This window comes from Equus asinus, chromosome 22, assembly GCF_041296235.1.
Source record: "Equus asinus isolate D_3611 breed Donkey chromosome 22, EquAss-T2T_v2, whole genome shotgun sequence".
Lineage (NCBI taxonomy): Eukaryota > Metazoa > Chordata > Mammalia > Perissodactyla > Equidae > Equus > Equus asinus.
Window position 1 is genome coordinate 40,963,714 of NC_091811.1, and position 13,748 is coordinate 40,977,461.

Here is a 13,748-nt window from a genome sequence, read left to right on the forward strand (position 1 = left end):
TCCCCCTGCCTCCTGCTCCCCACCACCTGCGACTTTCACCTGACATTGGCCTCCCGATAACAGCAGGAAGGGCCTGCAGACAGCCTTTGCCTATGCCTGTCAACAGTAGCCTGATCAACAACACCAATTAATATTTATTGACTCCTACCCAATGACAGACTTCAAGTCCGCCCAGAATTTATGCTGGCGATCTCATGTATTTCTCATGTTAAAGTTTGGCAGTGACAGAGAGACATGAGTATTTTATCTATCTGCCAACTTGCATGGCCTAAGCTTTGGCCTAGGACTGGTACCGAATTCACTCACCTAACTTTCCCTTTCCTGTTGAACACCTTTTAACTTCTCCCACTAAAGAGAACGGCCATATAAGCCAATCTGGGAAATTAAAATAATAGGATATTGTACTTTTCAGGGCATTTGTGAGACAGAGACTGAAGCTGGGTACTGAGAGAGAACACAAGGTGGGATTTAGGACTTGTTTTTCTTACAAATTTGGTGCTCAAATACTTCTGATTCAGTGGAAGGACTATACACCTATTGCTTGCTATTCCAGTGACTCTCACCAGGTGTAAAGTTGTCTTGCCATCTTTCATACCTCAGCAAGTTATTCTAATTCACTAGCATCTGGGAAAGGAGAAAGAGAGGGGACAGAAAGAGAAGCCATCTTCATTTTCTTCCCTAGTCACTCCCTGGCCACCCAGTCAATAACTCCTACTTCTTAAATTTACTGCTTTGTCTGTATGAAGGAAAGAGGAAGCATACGTATTGTGAAAGATGACATGAGTGGAGCCATACTAAAATAAAGGCAGAGCAGTCATTTCAGTGGAACTGCCATGCACATCTTGTCTTCTTTATCTTCCACACTAGACAAAACCACCAAGATTCCAGGAAGTCAGTAAGGACTGATAAAAGTGGATTTTGCTGATGACCAAATTGCTAACCAATCAATGAAATGCAAGTCTAGCCTTCTGCCTGATGAGTGACTCTCAAGCCCATCTATGAGGTACAAACCTAGCCTTACCTCACCTAGCGCCAATGAGCTCCCCTTTAATACAACTCACCTCATCTTCCTCTCTGTCTCCAACAAAAACTCTGAGCCCCTCTCCTGTAGTCGAAATATTATTTGGGTTTCTACCTGACTCTGTGCTCCCCAAATGGCAATTCTTTGATCCCAAAATAAACTCCTCACTGCCTCTCATTTTGGTTCTTTGCTTTTTTTGGTTAACAGTATACAGGACAGTCTACTTTAGGAGAAAAGCAAACATGGTGGTCTTGGCTGAATTATGTGGTGATATCATCTCCCTGGATTTTAATGACTGAAACAATAGTCTGTAGGGTTAAAGGCTGGTAATTATTCTACCACACTTGAATTTGGCCCATCAATTAGAACCTTCTACGCCTAATGCAGTCTTTTGGGCTTAACCAGTTTACTTTGGCTGTGTATAAGTAACTAATTTCTGAAACAATAACCAAATTTCCACTGCAGCCTACACTTGGCTTCCATGAGATACAGTGACATCGGGTCTAGTGTCCTGCGAGGACTCAAATTCTGGCTTATGAGGAAGTCTTTTCTTGCTCAAATGAGCATTTGGGGTTAGTCATGAGCAGTGTCCCTCAGCCACAGGTTTTGCAACACAATGACTTCATTCCTCCCACTTCATCTTAAGAGGCCCTGGATGGGGGAGAGACAGAATAAAACTCCAAAGGTGGTTGAAAACAATTTAAAGGCAGGTCTGAGTTGAATCTGGTTACTAAGCTACAAAAGAAAGTTAAAAAGAAAAGAGAGAGAAGGAAAAAAAAAGCTTCCTGTTCTAAATAAGCAAACAAATTAACAGTCTCTGCCTGCCAGAGGCTTAAAAATGTGAAGCATAATGACATTTCCTTTTTTTAAAAAGGACCACACAGGGCACTCAAAGGAAAAGTACACCTTACAATAAAAACCAGATCTGGAGGATTAATTTGAACAAAGGGAGTGGAATTTTCCTTCAGCAGTCAATGTCCTTTGTAGCTTGGCATGCTATATTATTTCTACAGAAGTATATGCTTTGGGGGGTTTTAGTAAAATTTTTGAATTTTTAATGGAGGATATTGTATAGGAATGTCATGCCTGCCAAGTTTCCGTATGGCCCAAAGCTAGGAAAAAGCTTAAATGTTCACTATAGCTTTGGGGTTACACACACATCTACAAACATCTCCTCACACATATACACAGAAAATCAGTAAGTGATCAATTACAAATTGGGAAAATATGTATGACGATACGAGACAAAGGGATAATATCTTTAATATAGAGAGTTTTTATAAATCATTAAAAATTAGTTACTAGTAGAAAAATTAACCCCAAATTAAAAGATGTTAGACTCTAATACACATAGGCAGGCATGTTCTCTAATAACTAAAGAAATGCAAATTTAACAGCTAGATATCATTTTCTGTGATGGGGGCAGCAAAATCAAAACCAGTGAGTGGAAATTCTAGGGGAGGAGATTTGGCTTGCTGAAAGTATAAACTTCTAAGAGAGCTTTGAAGAAAACAGAGAGATCTGCCTGTAAGATCTAGCTCTGTTGCTGGAGCTGATAAAAATGAGCTCATCCCTTATCACAATATTGACAAGAGATTTTATCTCGAAACCAGAGTGTTAGATTAAACTAGCAGTTTCCAAATGAGCCGGGTGGCAAATCACAATCACATATTCCTGGGCCACACCCCAAATTTACTGAGTCGGAATCTCAGGATGGATTCCAGGAACCCGTATTTAAATAAGGACTCCATTTCTGGCACTGGGAAACCAATGCACTAGATGCCTCTGAACAGATGTTCCCTTCAATGATCAGATTTTAGATCCCCTGATATAAGTATTTAGCGTTTAGGTTTTCATTGTTCTCACCTTTAACTTCTGGTCAATTTATTCATCAGGCCGAAATTTCTATTATTATAGTTTTTTTTTGCATCTGGTCTGCCTGTAATTTTCTATCATTAAGCTCTCATTCTAGCCAAAAAGAAAAGGAACTGGATTCTGATAGGGATATACTTTGAATAATTAGCAATTATAAGAGAGATAATGACAACTGCATTATCCAGAAATTCACTGCCAACTGTGATATTTGCAAAAAACAGCTAACTAGTAAAGGGATCTTATAGCTATAAAACCCATCTTTTATTCATATTGCCCTCCAGGACTGAAAATATAGTTATTTAACTAAGTCTGCACGACACTTTAAGTAGCAAAACTTGCAAATTTTATGATTAAATGAATCCCTATCTTTGGTACAGAAGGAGAGATGGTTCTTTTTAACCTTGATCTTCAACGTGATCACACAGCAGGCGGAACAGCTTTTTCACCATATCCACCACATGGATATACTCCTCCTTTCACCTAAGTTTTGTAAATCTTATCTGAAACATCACACTATTTCAAAAGCTATTTATTCCAAGTTATATATAAACCCGAGGTATCTTGTTGCACATTACAAATGCAGAATAATATACAATTATGTTTAAAAGCTGCATAATGAATATTTTATAGTAAAATGATTTTGATATTAAAATACAGCAATGCAATTAAATATTTCCATAAAATATGCGGAGGTCAATATGCATGTTCAACCCATTTCATTGACAATCATTCCCTGACTCTTCCCTATGCAATACGCAGAGGAGGGGCAAGAATGCCCTGTTTCATTCTTCCATGACCTGTCTGTTTAACCCAAAGGAGAGCCCTACTCACTCCAGCAAGTGCTCATTACTCAGCGACCTTGGAGATGAGCCTCTGAGACTAGGATGTACTGTTCTCATTTCAACTAAAAGTTCACTACCACACTCACTTGGTGAGTGACAGGGAACAATCTCTTGTGGAGGGAAAGTCTTTGATCCTGAAGTATTTTCATCAGAAGAGGGAAGAGCTCTTTCCTCCTAGGCTGGTACTGAGAATGCCAGAAAGGTCAGTGAGTTGACACTCTTTTCTAGTGAACAAAACTCTGGTGCTGAACTTCTTAGCATATACAGAAACAGATGGGTTTTTTTTTTTTACATCTTGGCCAGAAAAATCAGAGTTGTATCTGAAAACATACCTTACTTTTTTATTTGTGTGTAATCTAGATCTTCCCAGGCCAACAGCTTCTTTTTAATATTCAGTCAGACATCCACAGTTGTGGAGAAACTTAAAGGAGCACCACAGTTGTTACCGCAATAAACATATAAGCATGGCAGCCTAATATTAAAGGATGCAAAGGCGGTTCAGAGAAGCCCCTTCCATCGAAACTCTGCTGAGGCGGGAGGGAGACTGAGAGTAAAGTATGCAAGGATGGCATTTGAAAATGCTTCAGAGAAATGATGTCTGAGACAGCTTGAAGGATGAGAGGGTTCACCAGGTGGTCTAGGTGGGGAAAAGGATTCAGTCCAAGACAACAGCAGACACAAAGACATCAAGAGAGCAAAGTGACATGGACCAGACCAGCAAATCCTTTAGGATTGCAGAACCTGGGCTGGAAGGGTGTGAGAGGAGACACTGCTGCCAATGGTCACCAGGCTCACATCATAAAATCTTTGTGTGGCATGCTACAGAGCACAGACTTTATCTTACAGGTAATGGGGAGCATAATGGCATAATATTTTCACTTTAGAAAGAAATCACTAGAAGCAGAGTGGTGGACAGATTGGGAAGGTGCAATATTGAATCACAGAGGTAGGTATGAGGCTAGTGCAAGAGAAGACTAGAGAGATGGAGAGGGCTTCATCCAAGGCAGTGGCAAGAGGAGAGAGAGGAAGGGTCAGAAGAGTGAGTGAGAGCTCTCCCATCCGAGATCCTCAAAGACAAAACCCTTCCCAAAGAGGAGTAAACACGAGTCACCTCTGCCCCCAAAGCAGTAGGTGGGAGCCATACTGATATAGCAAAACACTGAAATAGCACTGGGTTCAAATCCGGACTTTGTTCTTTACCACTTGCGTAACCTTGGGCAATTTACTTAATTCTCCGAGCCTCACATTGATCACATGTAAATCATCAATAATGCCTTATGGAGCTGTCAGGAGAAACAGAGATGAAAAATGGAAAGTCCTAGTTTAGTTTCGTGTACATGGCTATTTGCTTTGTGTTTCTAAACAAAGAAATAAACATATCTATCCTGTCAACAATTTATTTCTGAGGCCTTATTTATTTATTTAGAAAGCACTTATTTAACTCTTCTATTAATAGAGCTAAAGGAAGTTACTTAGATGGATTTGTATCAAACATTCAAGTGTCAACTCAATAAACATGCAATGAACACCCTCTGGTAGGGATGTTTGGCTTACACTAGAAATCCTGGGAACGGCGCAATCAACCTCCATTTATCAGCTCTGTAGGTTATCTAACGTTGACTGAATGGTTTCTATGGCATCAATACGACAGAATGTTCTCTGATCTCAGATTCCTTTTGCCTACACAGAAGAGGAAGTGTGGTTCAATGGATTATTTCCTTGACACACACGCACACATCCTCCCAAGCTTTCTACCTACCATGCACCCTAACCTCAATCACTCCATTACCCAAGCTTCCTCCGAATGACCAGCAGCTTCTTTCTGCGTCTTTGCTTTGCTGGCAATGTTCGCTCTGCTGGGAATAAATTTCATTCTCCTTCAAAACACCAGTCTAAAGCCTGTCCCTCTTTTCATGTCTACCATGAAACATATCTTTACAAAGTCTTTTTTTGACTGTAAAACAGGATAATCTATTTGATTTTCTCTTCTAGCTGTCATTATTATATTTTAATGAAGAAAATAGGCTCTAAATGTGAAGTTTGGTCTCCTTTTTTAATGCCAACCATCACATAATCATTCATATTTTAGTAGCTGGAAAATAAAATCCACAACCTTTTTAGGCTTGATTCTCACTGCCTGGCATTTGAAGTCTGCTCTATAAATGCTGGTTGAATGAATGAATGAATGAAATTACTCTTAATTTCCATAGGTATTTTAATATAAGTCATGGATATGAAAGGAAATCTCTCATGGGATATGATAGCATGCTGGCAGAAGGGTGGCATGGTACAACCCTTCATATAGTTTTATAAAATTAAAATATATCAAGATAGAAAAAAATGTGATATAAATGCATAGAGAGGACATATGACATTTTTATAGAAAAAAAGGAAAACTGCTACATAGTAAGGTACAGAAGGCAGAAGCACAAAATATATTCAATTCAATTTAAAACAATATTTATGGAGTACCTCCTTTTTAAATAAGTAGGAACACTGTCAACAATTATCATTTAAAAGAACTTTTATAGGATATATTAAAAAGGGTTAACTTTGGGCTTTAGTTTTGTCATCTGTAAAAGTGAAATTTAATACCCAATAATACCTAAAAATACCTCGAAACCTAAGGTTTTTGTGATAATTAACTTAAAAAATGTATGTATATCACCTGGAGCATTGAAGATACTTAATAAGTTTCCCCGGGCATTACTACTGATGATTGCACTCAGTAATGCTTTTTGCACTCTTTGTAATGTGTGCAGAGAGAATCAGCTGAGGGCTGATGGTGATGGCGGGGAGGCTGGGCTGGAACATCAATGAACCATTCTCTCCTCTACCATATGCACTATTCACTTAAATCAAACAAGGCCTTCCTTCCCCATGCTTCAAGGATCACTAACTTTTGCTTTACTTTTGATTATTTCATCTTTCCAATTCATTGGGCAGAAAGGAGATATTTATTTGTTCAAATCAGTATTTGAACAAAAATATGAAGTAGAGAACTGAAAAACATATCCAGCCATTCTTTTTCTCTCTCTCTTTTTTTTGGTGAGGAAGATTGGCCCTGAGCTAACATCTGTTGCCAATCTTCCTCTTTTCGCTTGAGGAAGATTGTCCCTGAGCTAACATGTGGTGCCAATCTTCCTCTATTTTGTATGTGGGACACTGCCACAGCACGGCTTGATGAGTGCTGTGTAGGTCCACACTCGGGATCTGAACCTGCTAACTCTGGGCCACCGAAGAAGAGCATGTGAACTTAACTAGTACATCACATGGCCAGCCCTCTTTTTCTCTTTTTTTGGAGTAGAGGGACAGGTGAGCTAGGGACTTGGCATTGAGAGGGGTCCAGGTGATGAAGGAGTGGGAAATACAGTTTCTGGTATTTTGATCAATTTGACTAAATTGATCTTCTACATTAGGACACCATTTGACTCCCCATTTTACCTTCTTTGTATAGACCCGGCAAGAAGATTGTAGAATACATTATAAAAATAACTGGGTGTGGTTCTTGTTGGGTTTCTTCAGAATGTTTTGGACACCTAGGACAATACTGAAACCGCACACGTTCTCAAACTACAAAGCTGGCTGTTTGTGAATTTATGCAAAATTTTCACACGGTGAAGTCTCATCAAGAAGTTGTTTTAAAGATATTTAGTCAAAGGTGCATAGAATTTCTAATTAAACATATTAAGCAAAAGCCTCAAAGTAATTTCCCCTTGCAATTTCCTTCAGAAAGGAATTCAAACGTGACTGGAATCTGGGGTCTAAGCCAGCAGGTGATAATGTTCCTTGAAGGCCATCTCTCAGATTACAATGAACCCATCCATCATTTGTTCCAGGAAACTTAAGGAAAACAGATGACATAACACATTCGGCGGGCTGCACTGTGCAGCTATGCCCTTTAATATTCAGCAAGTACTACCTGTGATTTGCTTTTTAGTCTCCAAGTCTCTGGTCTGCTTTAGCACCTGGAGCAGCCGAGGTACCCCGTTGAGCTCAGCTACCTCCAGCTTGTTGTCATTGTCTTCAAAGACCAAGTTTCTCAAGGCCCCACACACGGCTCGCTGAACATCTTCATTCTGGACTTTTAGGAGCTGGAGAAGCCTGGGGATGCCGCGAAGCTGATGAACCTGGGGTGGAAGTGGATGTGTAGTTCAGATGTTTATGAATTTGGATGTGGCATTAAAGACACTCAGCATAATATGAACAGATGAAGTTCACTGATACTGATTATAACTCCCATTAATCAACAACTACGGGTGGCATAACCTGAGGCTCACGGTGTACAATATACCCCTGCTATAAGGCCGCATCTCTCATCGAGGAGTTTACAATAAATTTGAGAAGACTGAAACCTATGAAAAAAGTGAAGGGGAAAGTTAAGTGATAAAGGATGGATAAGTGATAGCTCAGTGTATAGAAAAAGTTAGGTGATAAAAGCCTTAAGTATCATAACGATGAACAGCACTGGGAATCAGAGGAACAAAGCAAGTTTTATGGAAGAACACCATTACATGAATGTTTTTCCCAGGACAAAACTTTACAGTCAATATAAACAATAGAAATCACCTTCATCAATAGTAGAAATAAAAATTCATTTACCATGGCTATTATAGTAGCAATACAAACTATCCTAAACGCGAGCTATTTTTTAATGGAAATGTAGCTGACATGTAACATTACATTAGTTTCAGGTACAACATATAATAATTTGGTATTTGTACATATTGCAAAATGATCATCACAATAAGTCTAGTTAACATCCATTACCACACACAGTTACAAATTTTTTTTTCTTGTGATCAAAACTTTTAAGATCTATTCTCTTAGCAATTTTTAAATATACAACGCAGTATTATTAATGGTAGCCACCATGTGATACATTACATCCCCAGGACTTATTTAGTTTATAACTGGAAAAATGCAAGCTATTTTTGTGATCGATTGCTTTGAGTATTTAAAGAGATTTATATAAATTGTGCAAGTATTTTAATTTAAGTAAATAATGTAACTTTACACTTTTTATGTACTATTTAAAAAACATTTCTTCTATTCAAATATGCAAGAAAGAAAACGCTTTCCATCAGAGAAAGGGCCAGAACTAGAATAGAAAAGAAAGAGATGGGGGCTGGCCCCGTGGCCGAGTGGTTAAGTTCGCGCGCTCCGCTGCAGGCGGCCCAGTGTTTCGTTGGTTCGAATCCTGGGCGCGGACATGACACTGCTCATCAAACCACGCTGAGGCGGCGTCCCACATACCACAACTAGAAGGACCCACAACGAAGAATATACAACTATGTACCGGGGGGGCTTTGGGGAGAAAAAGGAAAAAATAAAATCTTAAAAAGAAAAAAAAAAAAAAGAGATCGTTTTTAAAAAAAAAAAAAAAGACAGAGATGGTTTAGATTCGGAAACCTATGGCTGTTTAAGAAAAGATCAAATAACGGCAGTTGGCAAATTTTCTGTTTTAGGCTGCAAATATTATCCACAGAAATCAAGGGATTGCTGAAGAGAAATGTTAAGTTACAGACTGAGGGTTTTCTTTCTCACAGGCTCCCATTAGCAGCTGATTTTTAAATTTTTAAGTTGGCAAGAGCTTTTAGTAAAGATCTTGGTTATTTTCACCATCTTAATGCAGAACTTTTTAGGAAGGAAGTTTGTGAATGGGTATGTTCAGATGAAGGGGGCCCTGTCAGATGAAGTGCATCACGTATGAATGATGCCTTCACTGCACACCTGTTCACACTCAGGAGAGAGCCGCACACCTGGCCCTGTGGCGCATTTTCATATTTTCTAGATATCATCAAACTCTAGCTTCCCCTTCACAGATGGATATATAAATGGTACTTAAGATAGAGTCTTCCAACCTTACATCTTCCTTTGTTGGGATTGCGGAGAAGACACAGAAGGCAGGAATAAAAGTCAGGGTTCTAAAATAATCTAAATAATAAAAATAGTAACCATAATAATAATGTCCACAATAATAATAATAAAAAAATAATACCTCCTCCTCCCACTTCCATCATTAGGGGGTGTCGGCATAGTGTTAAGAGTTTTATATACATTATCTAATTAATAGCTTGCAAGAACCTTGAGAGAGAAGTACTCTTTTGGTCCCTTCAGGGCTCCACTGGCGGTCATGAGGAGTAATAGTTCCACTTATTGCCTCCCTTCAGAGGAGACACTTGCAGCACAGGAGACAAGTAGGAGACCGGCCACAGCAGTTTTGTTGGGCTATGTCTAAAGTCATTCTAATATATTTGTTTGACAAATGAATGATAAAGATTTCTTAGCTATCAATTAAATCCGGTCCAACAGATCATCTATCTGATCATTTCATCTATTTCCATTATTATACTTCCTTAAAAGCAGAAAGACACAATTTATTTGAAAACAGCCTGTCACCCACATCTTTCCCTAATTCCGTCAATTTCTATTTCATAGTTAGGTTTTAAGGTGGGTAAATTCATACTCTATAAACTTCATAAATGCCAGCTAGACTAAATCTTCATAGTATTGCATAAACAGATGCAAAAAGAAAATTCTGTTTGTCCTGAGGGTACTTTGGCAGCTTTAGAAATATTTTATTACTTCATTTATAATTTATAAGTTGCCTTCTTCAAAATATGGTGTGAAGTGCCTTACTGGCCATATTGCATTTCCAGCTGCGATGAGAGCGTCTGTGAGAAGGTGGCACGTGGGAGCCTCCACTGCCTTCACCACGGAGCTTGGTCGGCAGGCTTCTGCTAACAGCCTTTTAACCTGTTCCCTTAACCTGTCGCCTTTATCCCCTTGGCTTTCAGCACTTGTTCCAGCCCAGAAAGAAGGAACTGCAGACACACCAGTGCTCAGATAAAGCTGAAATCCGCTACAGCTCGACTCACTGCAGAATCTGACTCCCTCATGTCTGGCATCTACCCCAAATTTAAAAATAGATTTTAGTTACTTTTTTATCCATTTTATCAAGCAAACAGACATAAATCATAACAAACGCAAGAAGCTGAAGACATTCTCCCCATTGCCTGGAACTAGGACGTTGGTGATAAATCTTATACACACAGGAGCAGTGTCAAATGTGCTGCTCTTGCCCCTTTAAATTCAGGGCAGCAGCTGGGACCAGAGAGGTTGCATGTGTTTCCCAGTTACATTGAAGCCTCAGGAGATCTGCTCCCTTTGGGGGAAAGAAAAAAGAAATAGACTAAGATGAATGTCTCAGAACTTCAAAAGAGCTTTCATTGGAGATAGTTTCTAACTATATGAAAGGGCAGAATCACATATTAGAATTTTAACTTCCTCTTTGACTCTATTTTGATTCTCTTCCCCGGCAACTCTAAAATAAATGATGAGGATTTCTGGTGCCAAATAAGCAGATGGAGCAGACCGACTGTCCGGCAAGGGCTCCCTTGTGCCAGTGGCTTTGCTCTCACTTCCCTTCCTGTCTGGGAGGCCCTGCCATTCTGCCTGTCTTCTGGCAAAGCCCTACTTATCCTCATGAGGCAGCTCAAATGTCACCTCCTCTGTGAAATGTCACTCCCCTTCTCTCCTTTCCCTCTCTTAGAATTAATCACTCCTTGTAAATGGGTACAACCTTTCCGGAAGGCAATTGGCAATACGTGTCAAAAACTTTAAAAATATTCACTTCCAGTAACCTTTGTTGGGAAATACTTGGAAACACAGGCACAGACGAACACACGAGAACAGCAGCTACATTATTTACAATAGTGAAAAAGAAGGAACCACAAAAGTCCAACTATGGGGGAAGACCAGTTAATGAGTAACTGTCAGACAGCCTTATAGTGAGGTACCCATGGGAGGGGCAGAGCAATGTTTGAACTGATAGATGTTTGATTAGTCAAACAGTTCCCTCGTCAGTCAAATGGGGATTGCGTAAGATAAGCAATGGTGTGCTATGCAGTTACTCAACCCATGGTAGTTACTACTGTCACCATTAATACACCACCATTAAGATGAAGTTTACAAAATATTGTTAATGTTACGAGAAAATGCTCATGACACAACGTTATTGAAAAAAACTGAGTAAAATATTTATGCATTTCCACTCATAAACACACACATAAAGAAGGGAATGAGACTAAGGAGTCTGGGAGAAATGGTGGGAGTATAAACTATGAAAAGGGATTTCTATTTTGTATTTTTTTAAACAGCTAGCATCTATTTGTGCATGCTTTTTAAAATCAAAAGAAAAAAATTCCCCAGTAACAAAGTTACAGATCCAATTTGATTACAGCTATGGACATATATGCACTAAAAAAATCAGAGAACAGGGGCCGGCCCTGTGGCAGAGTGGTTAAGTTCGCATGCTCCACTTTGGTGGCCAAGGGTTTTGCTGGTTTGGATCCTGGGCGTGGACCTAGCACCACTCATCAAGCCATGCTGAGGTGGCGCCCCATATAGCAGAGCCAGAAGGATCCACAACTAGAATATACAACTATGTACTGGAGGGAGGGGCTTTGAGGAGAAGAAGACTGGCAACATATGTTAGCTCATGTGCCAATCTTTAAAAAAAAAAAAAAAATCAGAGAACAAAACCAAATAATAATAATAGTGGGACCGTAGGTGTGTTTTTTTTCTTTCTTAATTTCTTATAATGAATTTGTATTCATTTTATAATAACATCTTGCAAAGAGTTACGGCAATCACTGCTTCAGTGATGAGATTTGAAGCAGGCACGGAAATTTCTAAAACCGGTTTAAGAAGGGCCTTGCAGATTAAATTAAGGGATTTGTCTTTTATGCTGCAGGCAAGTGGGGCAGCTATGGGAAAGGTCTCCCCGGGGGTTGAGAGGAGACCGGATTAGGAGTGGATAAGAACAGAAGCAGGGAGATTAATCAGGAGGGAGCTGGATTAACAGAGATGATGATGACAGGGATCAGCACAGTAGCGCTGAGTAGGGAGGGAAAGATGTGGGTGGATTCAAGACACTTTCAGGAGTGGCATTAATAGGACCAAAGACTGAGTGAAAAGGGAGGTAAGGAAAACAGACAGCTCAAAGTCTCTGTTCAAGTTTTGGTGTCAAGCTACCTGGGTGAACTGCCACTCACTTACACAGGAAATAATACGCTTTTATTTTGGGCCAGCGTTGTACCATTATCTGATTGCATTCTCACAACAACTCTTTGTACTATGACTATTATTTCCACTTTATAGGTAGGAAAGCCGAGGCACAGGGAGGTAAAATATCTTGCTGCAGGTCACCCAGGTAATTAGGGTGCTGGGATTCAAACCCAGCTCCTCCCTAATGACTCCTGAGCCTCGATGCTCAAACCACCAAGTGTCCTGTCTCCCAACCCAGCAGGAAGCACAACTTTAGAAGGAGGGCTGAAGAGTAGAGAAGAAAAGCAAAAGACGGTAATGTGTTCGTTTTTGGGTAAGTTGTTGAGTTCAGTGGGATGTCTAGGAGACAGACGGCCACGTGAGCTGGAATCCAGGGGAGAGATACAGGCTGGAGATGCTGTGAGTCGTCAGCATCCACATCACACACTAACGGAAGCCACAGGCGCGAATGGGGCAGGTTAGGAGAGGGCGTCGAATAAGAAAAGTCCCAGGAAAGCGTCTAAGCAACATGAACATTGAAGGGACAGGTGAAGGATAAATTTCTCACAGAGAAAACCTGAAGGAGCTAGAGAGATGGAAAAAGAATCAGGAGACTCTGGGCCAAAAGAGGCCAATTTCAGAAAGGAACAAGGGATTGACAGCAATAAATGCTGAGAGTCCTAATAAAATAAAAATAAAGATTGAAAAGCTGCCACTGGTTTTAAAAGTTTATGATTTAAAATTTTGATCCTTATGTCCAAATAGTAATTGGTTTTTTTTTTTAAAGATTTTTGTTGTTGTTGTTGAGGAAGATCAGCCCTGAGCTAACTACTGCCAATCTTCCTCTTTTTGCTGAGGAAGACTGGCCCTGGGCTAACATCCATGCCCATCTTCCTCTATTTTATATGTGGGATGCCTACCACAACATGGCTTTTGCCAAGCAGTGCCATGTCCGCACC

General features: G+C 39.9%; 1 protein-coding gene across 1 annotated transcript in view; it reads right to left on the reverse strand.

Moving 5' to 3' along the window:
• PKP2 (plakophilin 2) overlaps positions 1-13,748 on the reverse strand; it is an 82,437-nt gene that overhangs the window by 35,506 nt on the left and 33,183 nt on the right. The window contains exon 5 of the mRNA XM_014865993.3: positions 7,661-7,868. Within this exon, the coding sequence (XP_014721479.2) occupies positions 7,661-7,868 (208 nt within the window). The remainder of the gene's footprint in view (positions 1-7,660; positions 7,869-13,748) is intronic.